Genomic DNA, 17,134 nt, shown 5'->3' on the forward strand with positions numbered 1-17,134 from the left:
CTGGAGGCTGAGTAGATGGCCCTGCATAGGGTGGCTGAAGCCAGTCCCTCCTGCCTGGGAACCTGCGGGGTGAGGAATCACATGCCAGAGTGAGGCATGCTGGGAACGGAAGGAGGCCTGGGCCCAGTCGGGGCTGCGGGAGGAACAGCAGCTTTTCCCGTTCCAGCCCAACTGGAGACACTGATGTGCCTGGCATACCCCCCACCCCAGCCAGAGCAGTGTTTCAGTCAAAAGGGGACAGGGAGGGAGGGAGGGGCGTGCCACCAGGTTGCCTATGCTCACTGGCCATGGCCTGGCTCCTTGGGAATGGGTCCAGAGCTCAAGGAAGGGTCAGGCCCTCTGAATCCACCCTAGGGCACGTGGATGGGGCAAAGATGGACAGCCAGGAGCGCTCTCCAACCACGCAGGGGACCGGCTGGCAGCTTAGAGCCAGGAGTCCCCCCTGGCTCAGCCCTTTCCCTCCAGGGGGTGCAAAACAGCTGTGGCCTCCTTCAGTCAGGGAAAGTGGTGGGTGTAGGGCTGGACTTGCCGGCTGAGCTTGCAGGACAATCTGGTTATTCATCTGCTCACAGCTAGGGCAACTCTTTGAGTATGTGGGGGAAGGGGGAGGATAAGAGAGGCCAGATAAGCTGGCCCCATGGCGGCTGCCACTGGAGCTGGGGTTATCAGAGAGGCCTTGGGTCTGGCCCCCGGCTAATTGGAGAGGTTATAGACCCTGCCACAGCCTGTAATCAGCTGGAAGTGAGACTGGGCCCCAGGGTGGGGGGCTTTACTGCCCACCGGCCCGGGAGCAGCCAGCCTCCTGTCCTCTAGAGATAACACCCAGGGCAAGCTCCACCTCACCCCGAGCAGCCCCAGCAGACCCCCACGATGGCATTACCCTAGGAGGCCGTCGGAACACGCATCTAACTGTGGCCTGACCAGGTGACCTTGAGGAAGCCATGTGACCTCCCTGATTCTTACAGCGCTACCTGCTCAACAGGCAAATCACTATGGACTTTCTCTCAACTAGATGGAGGAAAAAACACCTTCATGGTTTGCGAGGAGGCTGATGGGAGCTGGGGTGGCAGCTCAGGGAGGGAGGGCACTTTCTGGGACTGATTGGAGAAATGGCCCAGTGGTCCCAAGGTAAATTCAGGTGCACAGCGCTCTGTCAAACACTAGTGTCGGCTCCTCTGGAAGCAAGCAGAGGCCAGAGCAGGCAGCTGCCAGTCTAAGATTGGAAATGGTTTCTCACTGCTGAGTTTTCTGATTTTCACAGATCAGGGAATCTCTAAACTAGAAGGCACCCAAAAGAGCACTATTCGGTTCTCATTTTGCAGATGAGAAGCCTGAGCCTGAAAGAAGCCTTGCCCAAGGTTAAGAAGTCACACAGCTAATCTGCTGACCCCTGTCTGTTCCATGCTGCCTCACATGCCCAGGCCAGTTCCCTTAGAGGAACCGCATTCTGCACTGACCTCCCTGTCCTGGGCCCGCACACAGTCCAAGACTCTGAGGCCACTCACCCCCATTCCCTACTCCTAAGAGCATCCAGCCCTGGCCCCTGGCTAGCTTTAAAGCTGCTCCTTTGTCCCCGTGTAACTGAGAAGGCAGCCCCCTCCTGCAGACCTAGAGCTGGAAACTCTAGGGGCAAAAGGGGATAGCATCTTGTGCCGTCTTGTATTCAAAGCCAGAGCCCAGCCTGAGGGTGGGGCCCTGGAGTCTCAGTGCTGCATTGCTGCAGGAGCAGGTGTAGCTAGTGGGACAGCAATGACATCACCAGCTTCTAAGGAGTGGCCTTGCTGTTTCTTAAGGTCCTTGGGTCCCATCCCAGCTCTGCCACCGGTAGCTGTGTGGCCTCGGGTAAATGACTGCCCCTCTGGGCTCATCTGTAAAGTGGGGGGAGGGGAGCACACCCAGCGGAGAAGAGCGACAGGTCCTAGCAGGCAAAGAGGAAGCTGCAGGTCAAAACAGCAAAAGATTGGTTGGAGGCCCAGAGGCTGACCAGAGGCCAGGTAGCTCTTTGGCGGGGAGAGGGAGGGCAGGTGAGGCGACGCTGGAGCCCGGATTGTCGAGAACTACCCCCGAAGCTGCTCCAGGGAATCATGGCCCCGTTCCAGGCGAAAGCGAATCAAGAGCCTGGTGAGCGCGCGCAGGCCAGCCCCGCCCCTCTCTCGCAGGTGGGCTGGTCCTAGGGGGGTCCTTTTTGTGCTTTGCCCCCTCTCTCAAGCCACCCAGCAGCGTGGCCTGTTCACTCTGCCACGATCCCAGGCACCCACACTCGTGATCTCACACCCGTGCTCGTCCACGCACTGGCAGGTTCACAGATGTGCACCTCACTTTTACCGATCCCTGCGTCCCAAGCGGACTGCTGCGAACCGAGGACCTCGACCCCAGACCATAGAGTAGTCTGGAGCTCTCAGGGTTATGGAATCCCCAAAACTCTGGGGAAGTCGTCCAGAGTCCGGCGGAGATGAGTCTTGGGTTGCCGGGCCCTGTGACCTTGCTTGCCCTCAGGTGCAGTGCGACGACCTTCAAGGGCCAGGGCTGTCCCGCGCCAGAGCTGCCAGCCTGGGCCTTGCTTTCGCGTCAGCCTGGAAGACTGGGGACTGGGCCGCAGAGGCCGTGCTGCCCAGGCACTTCCCGGGACGTAATCGGAAAAAGCGGCCCCGCCGCCTGTCCCGGCGCGAGGCCTGGGCCACAGCTTAGCCGGGAAGGGGTCGCGCCTCCCGCTCTCCCGGAGCCCCCCGCCCCATCCCAGCCACTTGGCCCGACCCTGCGCGGGGTAATTGGGTCGGGAGGGAGGCGACGGACGGGCGGCGACTCCAGAGAGACTGCGAGCCTGTCAGCCGCAATTTGTCTAAGTGGACGGGACAGGCCGGGCCGCTGCGGGCCGGGGTCATCGAGGCCGCGGCCCCCACCCCAGCCATACCCGGGACCGCGGGGGAGCCGGGCCGGCCACTAAACGGGGCTGGCTGGCGCCAAGGCTCCGGGAGGCGCGGGTCCGGCCGGGAAGCCGGGGCTGGGGAGCAACTCTGTCTGTTCTCCCCTCCCCTTCCTCCTACACACACAGGCCAAGACGAGGATGGACGCGCCCAGTGGCACCTCCACTACTGGTCACCGGCATAGGGCCACACACGGCACCCGAGCTCAGCCCGGGCACACTCAGAAACCACCGCGCACTCAGTACCAGTCTCACGCCAGGGCCCCGCTACCCGGACGCACGTCCCCTCTGCCACAGGACCAGACACCCCAAGCCATCAGTCCACGTAGGAGCACGCAGATCCACGCCCAGTCACACAGACCAAGACACCGGGCGGGGACCAATCCCGGGAAGGTCCCAGCAGTGACCCTTGACCCCGCGAAAGGTTACGGGTCCAAGGACGGACGGCAGCCCGGCCAGGCTCGGGACCACGGCCACACCCGGCCCAGGCCGCCCCCGCCCGATTTCCGGGTTGCGGGAAGCACAGAGCTTACTGAGAGCGTGCAACGGGCCGGAGGCCCGAGGCCCGCGCCCGCCCGACGCCCGGGCCCTGGACGGCCTGGGAGAGGGAGGGGCGGCTGAGCGCGCGTCCCCCGCCTGTCTGCGGGGCCCGGCCGATGCGAAGTGACAGGGGCCGGAGCTTTGCTGTGGAGCCTCGGCCGCCTGGCGCCAGCCGCCCCCGCCCGTGCCCTCCTCCTCCAGCCCCGGGCGGCTCGCGAGGCGCCCCCCAGGGCCTCTTAAAGAGACACGCACTCTCAGCCCCGGGGACCCCCCCCGAGGCGCCTGTTCCCGGGAAGAGGAGGGTTAGACCCGCGGGGGTGGGGGAGGGGCCGAGCGGGAGATGGGCGCCGCACGGCGCAGCACCGGGGCCTCCTGGGCCTCCCCTTCACGGGTTTTCGTTGAGCCAAGGATATTCCTCGCTGGAGAGTTTGGCTGGAGGTGTTGGGGGTAGGGGGAAAGGGGGATGGAAATTCAGAATATTAAGAGCGGCTGTAGCGACCTCGGGTTGGTTGCGGGACGACGGGGCAGGGCAGATGATGGGGTCCGGGCCGGGAAAGAGCCTGTGGCCGCCGGACGGCAGGTCTGTGGCCCAGTGCTTGTGGCCAGGTGGGAGTGTGGTCCCCAAATGCAGCCGCTGCGTCGTCTCCGCGGGGTTTCTTGGGCGAACAACCCGTACCAGTGTGTTTCAGACTGCCTGGGCCTTGGACCCCGGACCAGCTACAGACCTTCTCCAGGAAAATGTCCAAATTGCACAGACTTAGGTGTACTACACGCCATTCTTGCAAGTTCGAAAGTACGTGTACACACACGACTTTGCGAGTGCATGCACGGATTCCCAGGCCTGTGCCCGGATTCCTGGCTCCGGAACGCTGCCCTGGCTATTATCTGGTCACCTCACCAACTGCGCAAACCTGTCCACACACATCCATCCCCAGGGGCAACATCTCGCCTAAGACGGAGCCGGCAAGACTTCGCCTGTGTAAAGCTGCAACGGATCCTGCCCCGGCTGCATAGACTGCGCAGCGCGGAGTCGAAGATTCGTTCTGGACAGAGAGGAGGCACTAAGAGAGGAGCGACCCAGTAGAGAGTGAGATCGTGAAGAAAAACCCTTTGGGGGCGGCGCCCTGTTGCACGCTGGGTAGGCGGGTAGCGAGATCTCCGGGGTCGGCTCAGAAAAGTAGAAAAAAAAGTTCGGGGAGGCCAAACCGTTCCGGCCGGTCCCCAACCCGCACTGCCGGGGTGATCAGATTTTACACGGCAGGTCTGCGTGCGCAGCGACAGGATTCCCTGCGACTGGTGTGCGCAGCGGATGGGACACTGTTGGATGTGGGCTGTACGCGCCCACAACGCCGGCGCAAACCCGCTCCGGCAGAACTCACCCGCCTTTGCATTGGTTGTGCGGGCAGGAGTGTCACCCGTGTCTAGTGCGTGGTCCGTCTTGCCTTCAGAACGCGACCTCCAGGAATCAGTGTCAGGCCTGAGACTGATTCAAGGCAGGTGTGTAGCCGCTTCACTGGGCGCACGCCTTAAGTTCGGCTCCCGCTGCGCACAGAAGGCACCACCACAGTGGGCGCGAAATACACACACACACACACACACACACACACACACACATACATACACACCCCAAGGGCGGGAGGCAATATTGGTGCTGCCTGAGAACGACTGCGGCAGGCGGGGGTAGGAGGGGGGGGTGGAGGCTCAACCGCAGGTGCGCACAGACGCTCAGACCCCCACGCTCGTTACTCGGCATTACTGAACCTGGGAGATGTGAGCTTTCGAGAGCTGGAAACAAATTCTAGGAAAGTGGAGGAGAGAGGATGCCGGTGTTCAGAATGAGGGATACTTGTGTCTTTGGTACCGGATGCGGCGAAAATTCGTTGGGTCGCGGGTCAAGAACCTGGGGGCTGGATCCGCCCGCGCCTTGCCGCCCTGTGCTCGGCGGAAGGTGTACTCACACCTTCCCAGCCCCGAAGACCCGCTCTCCCGGCAGTGGGAGAGCTCTGCTTAGGTCGGGGACGCAGGCGGATACGAGGCTGAGTCCTGGGCTTTCCCGGAACTCCCGGTTCCTCCTGAGTCTTCCTGGGAGGGGAGGCGCGGGCTAAGGGGTCCCCGCGTTTCCCGAGAGAAAGGCCGCGTCCCGATCCCGCCCACGCCGGCCCCTCCAGGGCTCTGCCACGGCTCCACTCACCGGCTCCCGCCACCTGGGTTCCGCTCCGGGACCGCGGCAGCCAGCGCCTCCCGACTCGCCCGCCCACCGGCCTCTCTTTCCAGCACCCGCAGCCTCCCTCCGGAGTGCAGGGGCCCGGGCGGCGCCACGGCCGGGAGCGGGGTCGGAGGCCAAGCTGGGGCGCGGGCCAGAGCTGCCGGGCCGCCGGGCGCGGGAGAAGGAGGGCGCCCCCTCTCCTCTCTGGGCCGTGTCAATGCTTTGCACTTGGGGCGGCCTGCGGCTGGGGGGTCCTTCCCCAGGGCCCTGGGACCCGGGCGCCCCCCGCCTCGGGCCCTTTCGGCAAAGTCGGGTCGGCCCGCCGCGCTTTCCTGTCCGGGCGCAGGCAACAGCGGGCGCGGGCGGCGGGGTGGGGGCCGGGGCAGGGGGAGGGGTCTCGGGGCTCGCTGGCCCGTCATTGGTTAATATTTTATTCTGTTGACATGTTTTCTTACTGCTGAGGCTTCCGACACCTTCTCCCCGGCCCCCCCTCCCGGCCGGAGCTTGGCCTGAGCTGTCAAAACCCCGCCCCCGGAGACCCACAATTGGTCCAAAAAGCGTAAAATCAGCAATCAAGGGGGGCCTGGCTCGTTAGCGCAGGGGATCCGAGCAGGGCAGGACATGTGAGATAGTCACAGTTTTCCAGAGATCACGACAAGATCTAACCAGTCGCGCGTGGTCCCCGGCGCCGGAGCGGGCCAGCCCAGCCCAGCCCCGCGCAGAGCCCCCGCCGCCCCCGCGCCCAGAGCCCCGCGTCCCTCGCCGTGCGCCGGACGGGGAACCGGGAGGAGCTGCCACCGCGCTTGCCACCCGGGTCGCCCTTCCTCCGCGCGCGCCGCCGCCCGGGCCGGGGGTCCGAGCCGCGCGCCCCCGGCCCCGGCCCCCGGGCGCCTGGGCCGGATGTCCCGATGAGAGAGCCGGCGCTGGCGGCCAGCGCCATGGCTTACCACCCGTTTCACGCGCCACGGCCGGCCGACTTCCCCATGTCCGCCTTTCTGGCGGCGGCGCAGCCCTCCTTCTTCCCGGCGCTCGCACTGCCGCCCGGCGCGCTGGCCAAGCCTCTGCCCGACCCCGGCTTGGCGGGGGCGGCGGCGGCGGCGGCGGCGGCGGCGGCGGCGGCTGCCGAGGCGGGGCTGCACGTCTCGGCACTCGGCCCGCATCCGCCCGCTGCGCATCTGCGCTCGCTTAAGAGCCTGGAGCCTGAGGACGAGGTGGAGGACGACCCCAAGGTGACGCTGGAGGCCAAGGAGCTGTGGGACCAGTTCCACAAGCTGGGCACCGAGATGGTCATCACCAAGTCCGGGAGGTAGGGCGGCCGGCTGGCCGGAGGGCGCGCGGGTGGGCGGGAGGGGCACCCGACAGCACCCACCAGCGCCGAGCCCGCCGCTCGCGGCTCCCTGCTCTCTCGGGCCCCCGCACCACGCTTAGACAACCAAGTTGACTTTTCTTATTTGGCAGCGAACGAATTTTTTTAAACCAAAGCATCGAAATCTCCCAAATGAAAACGAAAATATGCTCCTGCAAAATAGCCCCAATCGTTATGAGTCCCAAAGCCGAGGAGGCCCCGCGGCTCGGCCCTGGCTGGTCTCCAGCGGTCTCGGCTGCAACTCCTCAGCCCCGCGGCCTCGCTCTCCTGCCTCCGAGTTTGGCTCGGTGCTCCGGGCAGATGCAGCGTCTCCCGCGCTCTCCTCCGACCCTGGAGCCCAGAATGAGACTCGCACCCTGATAGGCCCAGGCTGGCCCACAGGTTCCCGCCGGTCGCTGCGTTCTCGGCAGCGAGCCCCGAGCCGGCCCAGCTGCAGCCTGACCCGGCCTGGAGCCTTGTCCGCGCCGGGGAGCGACGACCTCCAGACGCTCACGTCGCCCTAGGCCTTAAGGCCGGAAGAAAACTACAATCCCCAACCACTCAAGCCTTTGACTCAGATACGGAGAATCCAGGCCTCAGGCTCACCCTCTTCCCCCGAACTTCAGGGTCAGGGTCCTTGTTCGGCGCTGTAACCCAGTTCCTTCCCCCAAACAAACAACATCCGAATTTATTTCTGAGAGCTTCAGTCCCTAGTGGATATATCCCCTGAACGGATTTCAGGGAGAGTCAAGAGAAGCGGGTGTCTTTATAAAGGCCCTGGATTTCTTTCTTGAAAGCTCGGCTTTCATCTCAGATGAGGGAGAAAGAGGGTCCCTAGATCTGAGCATAGGGCCGATGGGAAGCCTTATAATAGGAGAGGGTCTTGACTGGCAGAAATGGGGTCTCCCAGGAATAACAACCGCAGGTGGTGTCTCCCAGGCAGTATTAAGGGGGAGAGCAGCGACAACAGCGGAACACAGGTGGGGAAGCTCCAGGCAATGGTTGGGGGGGGGGCGAAGGGGAGGGGTCCTCCGACAGGGAGCCGGGTCCCATGACGTCTCCATCTTCCTCTTTCTCGCAGGAGGATGTTTCCTCCCTTCAAGGTGCGAGTCAGCGGCCTGGACAAGAAGGCCAAATATATCCTGCTGATGGACATCGTGGCCGCTGATGACTGCCGGTATAAATTCCATAACTCACGCTGGATGGTGGCGGGCAAGGCCGACCCAGAGATGCCCAAACGGATGTACATCCACCCGGACAGCCCGGCCACGGGAGAGCAGTGGATGGCCAAGCCGGTGGCCTTCCATAAGCTGAAGCTGACCAACAACATCTCCGACAAGCACGGCTTCGTGAGTGCAGGGCGGATGTGCAGATGGGGGTCGGAGACTGAGCACCCGGCACTGCAGGGGGTGGGGGGAGGAGAGGAGACCACGGGATTCCCCAGAGGGGAGCGCTTGCCGAACCTGCAGGGTGCCGCTGCCCAGGTCACTGCCCTGTGGCCTATGCCGGCTGGGCCTGGGCCCAGAGGGCTCTGCTCTGCAAGCCTGGAGAATGGCGGGGCTGGGGGCCGCTAAGCTCCAGGCTGCTCACAGCCTCAGCTCTCGTCAGGCCTTCCAAAGCCCCTCCTAGGGTCCAGCGGGAGGCAGGTGTGGCCAGAACTGGGTCGTGCAGCCGCTGGTCTTTAGGTTCCGAGCTTGGAAGCCCTGCCCAGGACCTCAGCTTGTCCTCACCCTTCCCCGTGAACAAGACCCGGGTTCCCATCCCTCTCCCCAAACGAGGAGATTTCAAAGTTAAAACAGCCCCCTCCATATCTTTTCTGAGACTCCTTTCCCTCCTCCCACAGGCAGATTGCCCGACCAGGAGGAGGGAGTTTGGGGTTCTCACCGTCTCTGCCTGAGCCAGGGCCCCAGCGAATGGGAGGGGGGAGTTCATGGGGCAAAAGGGACTCCCTGTCCGGACGTAGGGCAGTCGGTGAGCCCGAGAAGGGCCCAGTCTTCTCTCCGTGGGGTTACTAGGGGCTTAGCAGTGAGCCCAAGAAGAGAGGTTAAGAGCGGCATTGTAGGGGATTTTATTTTGTTTTATTTCTGTTTTCAACTGGGGTAATTTTTTTTAATGGAGAGAGAAACTGTGATGAAGAAAATTGAGAGACAAAAGAAAAAGTAATATAGGAGCGAAAAGAAGCGGAGAAGACAGGAGAAAACGGGGAAGGGTGGGGGGTTGGAATGGGGAAGGCAAAACCCTGAGAGAGACAGAGAGAGATGGAAAGAGGTCGGGTCCCCAGAGAACAGAAATGCTCGGGTCACAGGCTGGGGAGGGGGGTGCTGTCGGCTGACCCGCGCCCTCCCCGCAGACCATCCTGAACTCCATGCACAAGTACCAACCGCGCTTCCACATCGTGCGAGCCAACGACATCCTGAAGCTGCCCTACAGCACCTTCCGTACCTACGTGTTCCCCGAGACCGACTTCATCGCGGTCACTGCCTACCAGAACGACAAGGTGCGCGGGACCGGCGGCGGGCCCAGCCCCTGCACTGACACCCTCCCCACGTGCAGGCTCCAGCCCTCCACTCACACCCGCCCGCAGCCCCCCGCTCCCTCACGGCCCACTCCCGAGCCCCAAGCCTAACGTCTGTAAGCGCAGCAGCCACCAAAATCCCCCAGGCTCTCTCGCAAGCCCGGCACGTACCCACGAGCTCCCCCGGGCGCGCGAGCAGCTGGGCGCTCGTTGGGGTGGGGATATTTACTTAGCAATTAGCAGAGACTCCAGGCCGTGCTGACATCTTTACATTTTATTCGTTTATTTCTTGGCTCAGGGATGGGAATTTAAATGAAAAGAGGGCGCCGGAGGCAATCTGCCTAGGCGTTCCTGCTGCTAGGAACCCAACGCTAGGAACAGGGGGCCCAGTTTTCACTCTCCTGGGGGAGCCAGAGGGTGGGACAGGTGACAGCCCCCACCCCGCCATCCCTCTCTGGGTCAGTCCAGGCCCGGGACCCCTTGGGAGGTGCTTAGAGACTTTTCCTTCAAGTGAAAGGGCCTCTTCTGCTTGCTGCCTTTCTACACCCTCTCGAGAGAGAGGCAAAGCACCACCCCACTAGGCCTGTGCCCGTGTGCACGACTCTCGGGTGAACGACAGTGTCTGAGTGTCCTGCCGGTCGTTTTTGTCTGGCCTTGTGAACCGATGTGTCTGTCCCACGCGGATATGCGTGCACCATTTGGAGTGCCTTAAATTCGTGTGGAGGCGTGTGAATTCGTTTGGTTTCCTGGGCACTTGTTTTGCCCGTGTGTACTTGCATGTGCGCGGCCCGTGAGTGTGGTTGACTTTGTGTGTGTCTGCTGACCTGCGTGTGCTCTGCTGTCTGCGCCCTGCTCAGGTTCCGGGTTAGGTTAACTTGAGTGGCCTCGTGGGCCTGTGTGCACGCTTGGACGGATTTCGACTCTGGACGCAGAGCTTTGGGCTTGTGTGTGCAAGTTGAGGGATTATGCCTCGAATAAAGTTTTTGGAGGTCGCTTTCCTCGAGGCCCGCCCGCCGGCCTCACCTTGCCTTGTGGCTTGGAGCGTCCTATCCCAGGTGGGCGGGTACCAAGTGTGCACTCCCGGGGCTCTCCTCTGGGCGGGCAGCCGCTGCCCTCCGGGTGCCCCAGGCCAGGCTGGAAGAGCCGCATCCTGACCTGGCGCCGCCCCCTCGGTCCCCGCAGATCACGCAGCTTAAGATCGACAACAACCCGTTTGCCAAGGGCTTCCGGGACACCGGGAATGGCCGGCGGGAGAAAAGGTGAGGGTGTACGGGACTGGCCTGCGGCGGTGCCTGGGGGAACAGGACGTGGAAGGGGGCGGTGGGGGTGCTGCGCTGCGCTCTGACCCGCTCCGTCCGCTTATCCCCAGGAAGCAGCTAACGCTGCCGTCGTTGCGCTTGTACGAGGAGCACTGCAAGCCAGAGCGCGACGGTGCCGAGTCGGACGCCTCGTCCTGCGACCCTCCCCCCGCGCGGGAACCGCCACCCTCCCCGGGGACAGCGCCTAGTCCCCTGCGCCTGCACCGGACTAGAGGTGCGGATCTGGCGGGGAAGAGAAGGGGAGGGTGTCCACCGGGCGCCAGGTGGCTCGGTGCTCCACATCCGGCTAACTTAAGGCCTGGGAGAAGCGTCAGCAGGGAGCCTGGGAGGCCTCTAACCCAGGACGCTCCTGTGAGGGCGGTCCCAGGTGGCCCGCAGATCCTGCTGGGCTCCGAGTTAGGGCCCTGGCGCTGGGTGACTCTGGGGCGGTAAGGTTTTCTCTGCCGGGTTCACTTTCTCCCACCGCACATAAGGGGTCTCGGATGAGGTGACCTACAACTGCCCCTAGCCCGACGAGCATCTAGAAGCTCCTCCGACTTGGCCTCCCCGAGAACAGGCTTTCGCAGGTCTCTCCGGCCCGGCGCCGACACCGGGAGAGGCTTCGCGCCTGTCTCTCCCGGGCCGTAACCCCGCGCGTCCTCTCTCCCCGCAGCCGAGGAGAAGTCGTGCGCCGCGGACAGTGACCCAGAGCCCGAGAGGCTGAGCGAGGAGCGCGCGGGGCAGGCTCTAGGCCGCAGCCCGGCCCTGGACGGCGGCAGCCCCCCTCGCTTGACCGAACCCGAGCGCGCCCGGGAGCGGCGCAGCCCCGAGAGGGCCAAGGAGCCGGCCGAGAGCGGCGGGGACGGCCTGTTTGGCCTGCGGAGCCTAGAGAAGGAGCGCGCCGAAGCCCGGCGGAAGGACGAGGGGCGCAAGGAGGCCGGCGAGGGCAAGGAGCCCGGCCTGGCGCCGCTGGTGGTGCAGACAGACAGTGCGTCCCCCCTGGGCGCCGGACACCTGCCGGGCCTGGCTTTCTCCGGCCACCTGCACGGGCAGCAGTTCTTCGGGCCTCTGGGGGCCGGCCAGCCGCTCTTTCTGCACCCGGGACAGTTCGCCATGGGCCCCGGCGCCTTCTCCGCCATGGGCATGGGCCACCTACTGGCCTCGGTGGCAGGCGGCGGCAGTGGAGGAGGCGGCGGGCCAGGGACAGCCACCGGGCTGGACGCAGGCGGGCTGGGTCCCGCGGCCAGCGCGGCAAGCACCGCCGGGCCCTTCCCGTTCCACCTCTCCCAGCACATGCTGGCATCTCAGGTAAGGCCTGTGAGCTGGTGGCAGCACGATGGAGGGAGGAGGACTGAGGTGGGCAGAGGAGGCAGGCATAGGGCTTGAGGATGCCATAGGCGCTCCAGTGCTTCCAGCCGGCAAGGACTCCCTCCTGGGGAGACCCAGTGGACCCTCTGGAACACACCTAGGTTCAGGGAAACTAGGACTGTAGGGTAGGTCCAGGGCACTGCTTCGGACTCCTGTGTGACCTTGGGCAAGTCCCTGACCCTCTCTGGGCCTATTTCCTTCCCTATAACCCTAGCATAGAGTGGCACCCATTAGACTCTTTCTGCTCTGGCAGACGGGGGCTGCCCCGGGCTTTTGTAAGTCCACTTGCCTGGCCTGCCTCAGGACATTTTTCTTGGGAACGAAGATCCCTGGCTCACTGTCAGTCCCTGAAAGGCTAAAGTGGCTGGACAAAAGGAGTAGGGAAATTTGAAATATGTTCCGGATGATTGACCACCCAAATGACCCCCCCTCCCAGATGTCTCTGGCCCCTTTCAGACCCTCCAGGAAGTCCTCTGACCTGACAAAGGACTGGGTTCTCCCTTCCCCCACACTGGGTTTCCCAACTCTCCCAGCCACATGTCTCAGAGATGAGGGGCTCGGTTCCCCAGGCCCAAGATGAAATTCTGAGCTCCCAGGGGAAAGTTTATGAAACTGTGGCCAGCAGCAAAATAAGAAGATCTGATGGGGAGAGCGGCCTCTTTGGTTGCTTGGGTGGAATATTCCCTGTGGAAAGATTTGGAATCTCTACATTCATTTTCCTCCCTCTGAGGTTTCTGGCAAATTGAACCCGTAAGATCTTATCTTAAGGGAAGGAAAATAGGAGTTCAGATCTGAGAAGGCTCCTTTGGTTCAGAAGCAAATATTTTTCAAGCGGGGGAGAGGATTCTGAAATGAGTTTTAAATAGAGCTCAGCAGCAGGGGCGTGTGGAGTGAGTGTCTGAGGCACCAACATCACCTATCTGGGGATCTGAGCTGGCAAGGAAGCCTCCAGAAAATGGAGTTCAGGGCCTGGAGGTTTAATCTGCACCCTTGAGTCGGTGTGTATGTGATGCCTCCTCCTCAGACAAATTCTAGTGATAAGCATGGGCATCAGAGAGGTCACAGAGAAGTCAGGGCTTCTAGACACAGCCCGGTCAACAGGTGGCAAGGCCAGGGCAAGAGTACTCAGCACTCAGGAGGCGTCACTTGGTGTATGTACTGCTAATGGTTAAGTTCTCAAGCCGGGATAGCTCACCTCTGGCCGTCAGGAAGAGCCAAAACCTGGGAGATCTGAAGCCTCCCTCCTTCCTCTGAGACACCATGTCTGAATGCTCAGTAGGGCTTGACCTTCTCAGGAAGGATATTTTCTCATTCCTGACTAAGCTACTTCTCTTCCTTCTCCCTGCCTGAGCCAGGCTTGAGGCTCCCTGGAAGCCCAGCCCAGTCGGCTCCTGCCCTCCTCCCCATACCCACATACTCTGTGGAGTGAACATTATCTCAAAGGTCAGATAATCCAAAAGTCGGGCCTCAGGGACTCAGGCAGTGTTTGTCCAGGGTTTCCCAGCTACTGTGCTTTCCACAGGCAAAGACTTTGCATTCCTTCCTCAGCTGCCACTTAGGTGCCGCCAGGAGTTCTTTGTATTCAGGCCAGTTTATAAACTGATTGGCATCTGCATCCTTCTCCTGGTCCAGGCAGGAGACCCCTGAGCAGGTGGGCAGGCAGAGGGAGAATTTACAAAGACCCCCGGCCCCCGCCCCGCCCCTCGCCTGTGCTTCCCCAGCCCTGCGGGGCACCTGCGGATAGAAAGGCTGGGGAGGACACCGTTCTAAGTGGGCAGAACCTCCCTCCCAACACAGCCAAAGATGCCTGCTGGCCGCCTGGCCCTGTGCCAGCCGTGTTTCCTCCCTCAAGGCCCATGCTAGTTCAGCTGCCTGTAATGGCCTTCCCATACTCCGATTGTAATACCTGGCACAGAGCTTGATGGCGCCAGGTCTGTGCGTCATAGCCTGAAGTGAGCTCCCCTTTTCACTGGGTTTGGCCATAGGCATACCGGCTCATGCCTACCTGTGCTTTTTGGGGATTACAGTCATGTGAGCTCTGGTCTCATATTCCTAAAAACTGTAGGGCAAGGATTCCCAGTTGTAGCACCACCCCTAGAGCCCAGATCACCTGCAGAAACACCTCAGGCAGGATGCCTAACCCTTGTCTTGTTCTGTTTCTTCCAGGGAATCCCAATGCCCACTTTCGGAGGCCTCTTCCCCTACCCCTACACTTACATGGCTGCTGCTGCCGCAGCGGCCTCCGCTTTGCCAGCCACTAGTGCTGCGGCTGCTGCCGCCGCTGCCGCAGGCTCCCTATCCCGGAGTCCCTTTCTGGGCAGTGCCCGGCCCCGCCTGCGCTTCAGCCCCTACCAGATCCCAGTCACCATCCCACCTAGCACTAGCCTCCTCACTACTGGGCTGGCGGCCGAGGGCTCCAAGGCTGCAGGCGGCAACAGCCGGGAGCCCAGCCCGCCGCCCGAGCTGGCTCTCCGCAAAGCGGGGGCCCCGCCCCGCGGGGCCCTATCGCCCAGCGGCTCAGCCAAAGAGGCAGCCAGTGAACTGCAGAGCATCCAGAGGCTGGTGAGTGGGCTGGAGAGCCAGCGAGCCCTCTCCCCCGGCAGGGAGTCGCCCAAGTGAGGGGCTGCTCGGCTGCCCTGCTGCCGCGCAGGCCTCCTGAGCTGCCTGCCCCTGCTGCTTGGGACGTGTACAGCACAGAATGGGTATTTATTTAAGTAAAGGAGAAAAAGCGGGCTGCAGCGGCTGGAATGAAGCCCCGATCAGCCAGCCAGGGCCTGGGACACTTCCCTGGGCTTCAGAAGGAATCCAGCTGCCGGGAACGCAGTCACTTTGGAGCCACTGGATTTGGTCCAAGCCTGCTCCCGTGTCAAGGTGTCGTCGGCGGGGCCCTCTCCGGGTCCTCCAGCGCTGTGGGGAGGCCTCGTCCCTGGCCCAGCCAGAGGCTGGCTCTTCGGGAGCCAGAAGGTGCAGGCGTCAGGCGGGGGAGGCCCAGAACCCCTAGCCCCGGGCTGGGACCGCTTGGGAATCGGGGGTGAGGGGTGCTGGGGTCAGTGAAGATTCAAGTCAGTGTAGACTTGAGCTGAGAGGAACCTGTTCTTTTAGTCTTTCCACCTCTTCACCCAGACAGGCGCCCCTCCCACCCCTGGGTCAGCAGAGGGAGTGGCACTTCTGCCTTGAGTCCCCAGGGGGAAAAAAAAAAAGATATTTATGAAATAAATGGTAATTTGTGTAAATAAGCTTTAAGGTTCCCAGAATATGCAAATTGGTATTAATTTATTCAAAGGTGTACATTGCTGTGTACATAATATTTAGAGATTAACTCATAGCATTTAATTTTTTTTTTTCATTTTACATGAGCATCTATATTGTACAGGGCTTGGGGGGGTCCTTGGCTGCGGGAGAGGGCCCCGATCCCTGGAGGAGCTCCCACCCCGCCAGCCCCTCGGCCCCTGCGCCCGGGCTTTGCTCTTCCGGCCCGCGGGCTCCACCTCAGGTTTTCACTTTTCGCTCTGGAGCGAGACGAAACGACAAAAACTCGAGAAAACAATAAAACGCTACAATGCGAAGTGAACGGCGCAGTGCGCTCTGTGGGTCGCGCGGGGCAGGGGCGCCGCAAGCGCGTCAGGCGGGACTGGAGGCGGGGACCGAAGGTTGGGCGCCCCGGGCTCGGCGGCAGCTGCTCCCCGGGGGCGGCTGCAGGGCTGGGGCAGCGAGCTGAGCTGCGAGGCCGGGCGGCGCCGGCGCGGGCTGCGGGCTGCGGCCTGGGCCGGGCGGCGCCGAGCCGCCGCGAGCCCCCGCGCTCCCAGCGCGTCCGCGTCCCAGGCCGGGGGCCGGGCTCCCTCTGCTGGCCGCTAGCCTCTGTCCGCCTCTCCCGCCACTCCGCGCCTGGCCTGCCGCTCCCAGTCCGGGACACCACAGTGGAATTGCACCCCCTTTCAGAGCCTCTGGGTAGGTGGGGCTGGTAAGATGGGTGCTCCCTGCTCCCCCTTTCCTTCGGAGGAGGGGTTTGGCCATGGTCCCCCATATACCGCGGACCCTAGAATCCTTTTCCATCTCTCTGTCTCCTGAACCTCAAAAAGAAACGTTCTCTCCGTATCAGGGTTGTTGACTAGAGTGGCAAAGTCTAGCCTGAAAGTTCTCCCGTGGAAATCATCTAAATCCCTCTTGGGGGTGTGGGGACTGAGGGTCACTAGGCTCTTTCTTTTCCTGCCTCACTTTCCCCTTGTATAATAATGGGTTCAGATGGTGGTCTCTCAGGGAGCCCCACTGTGTCAGTCTCCATTAGGCCTCCTTCCCCGTGGCCCACGTCTGCAAGGACAGCTGCCTCCTGCCCCTATCCCATGCGGGCGGCACCTTCTCGCTTCTTCACCGAGCCAACAGGTGTCACCAGCCCCAAATCCTAGCAGTGGAAGGGATGGGAGACGGGCGGTCACTCTTTCAAATCCAGTTCCTTCCTCATTAAGCCTTGGAGATCCATAACACCCTGGCCCAGCAGGCTGCTCAACTTGGGTACTTTGGGGGACAAGAGACTCAGGCTTCCTGTTCACCAGGACCATCAAGGATGGTGAGATGGAGGAAGGGTGAAGGTGGAGGTGGAATTGGCCTCCAAGCTCCCAGGACACCTTCTTGGGCCGACACATTTGCAAGGAAGAGAGTCATGTTTGCCTCTTCCAGGGAGGGAGCTGGCCACAGGTCACGCTGAATTCGGCGAGGGGCTCAGCCAGTGAACCAGTGGGAGGGCCAGAACACTGTCCCACTCTCCGAGGGTGGGCTCCGGCTTCCGTGCCTCTGACCTTCGGGCATGCAGGACAGCGAGGCGGGCACTTCAGGAACAAGGTGGGGGCAGAAGGGCCCTTTTCTCAGTTCAGATAAAATCCTCTGTGGACAGTGTGTTTACTCTAGGTCTCTTCGGGCTAAAAACGCCTCTAAAATTCGAAGA

The 17,134-nt window shown here is 62.4% G+C and overlaps 1 protein-coding gene across 1 annotated transcript; it reads left to right on the plus strand.

The window, feature by feature from the left end:
* Positions 1 to 6,577: 6,577 nt before the first annotated feature.
* Positions 6,578 to 15,761, plus strand: TBX2 (T-box transcription factor 2; the record flags this gene model as incomplete). Its single annotated transcript, XM_079725794.1, has 7 exons — positions 6,578 to 6,975; positions 8,096 to 8,363; positions 9,365 to 9,511; positions 10,712 to 10,788; positions 10,899 to 11,062; positions 11,501 to 12,135; positions 14,362 to 15,761. The coding sequence occupies 7 exons, from the start codon at positions 6,578 to 6,580 to the stop codon at positions 14,812 to 14,814; spliced, it is 2,142 nt and encodes a 713-aa protein (XP_079581920.1). The 3' UTR covers positions 14,815 to 15,761.
* Positions 15,762 to 17,134: the final 1,373 nt, after the last annotated feature.

This window comes from Hyperoodon ampullatus, assembly GCF_949752795.1.
Source record: "Hyperoodon ampullatus genome assembly, chromosome: 19".
NCBI lineage: Eukaryota > Metazoa > Chordata > Mammalia > Artiodactyla > Ziphiidae > Hyperoodon > Hyperoodon ampullatus.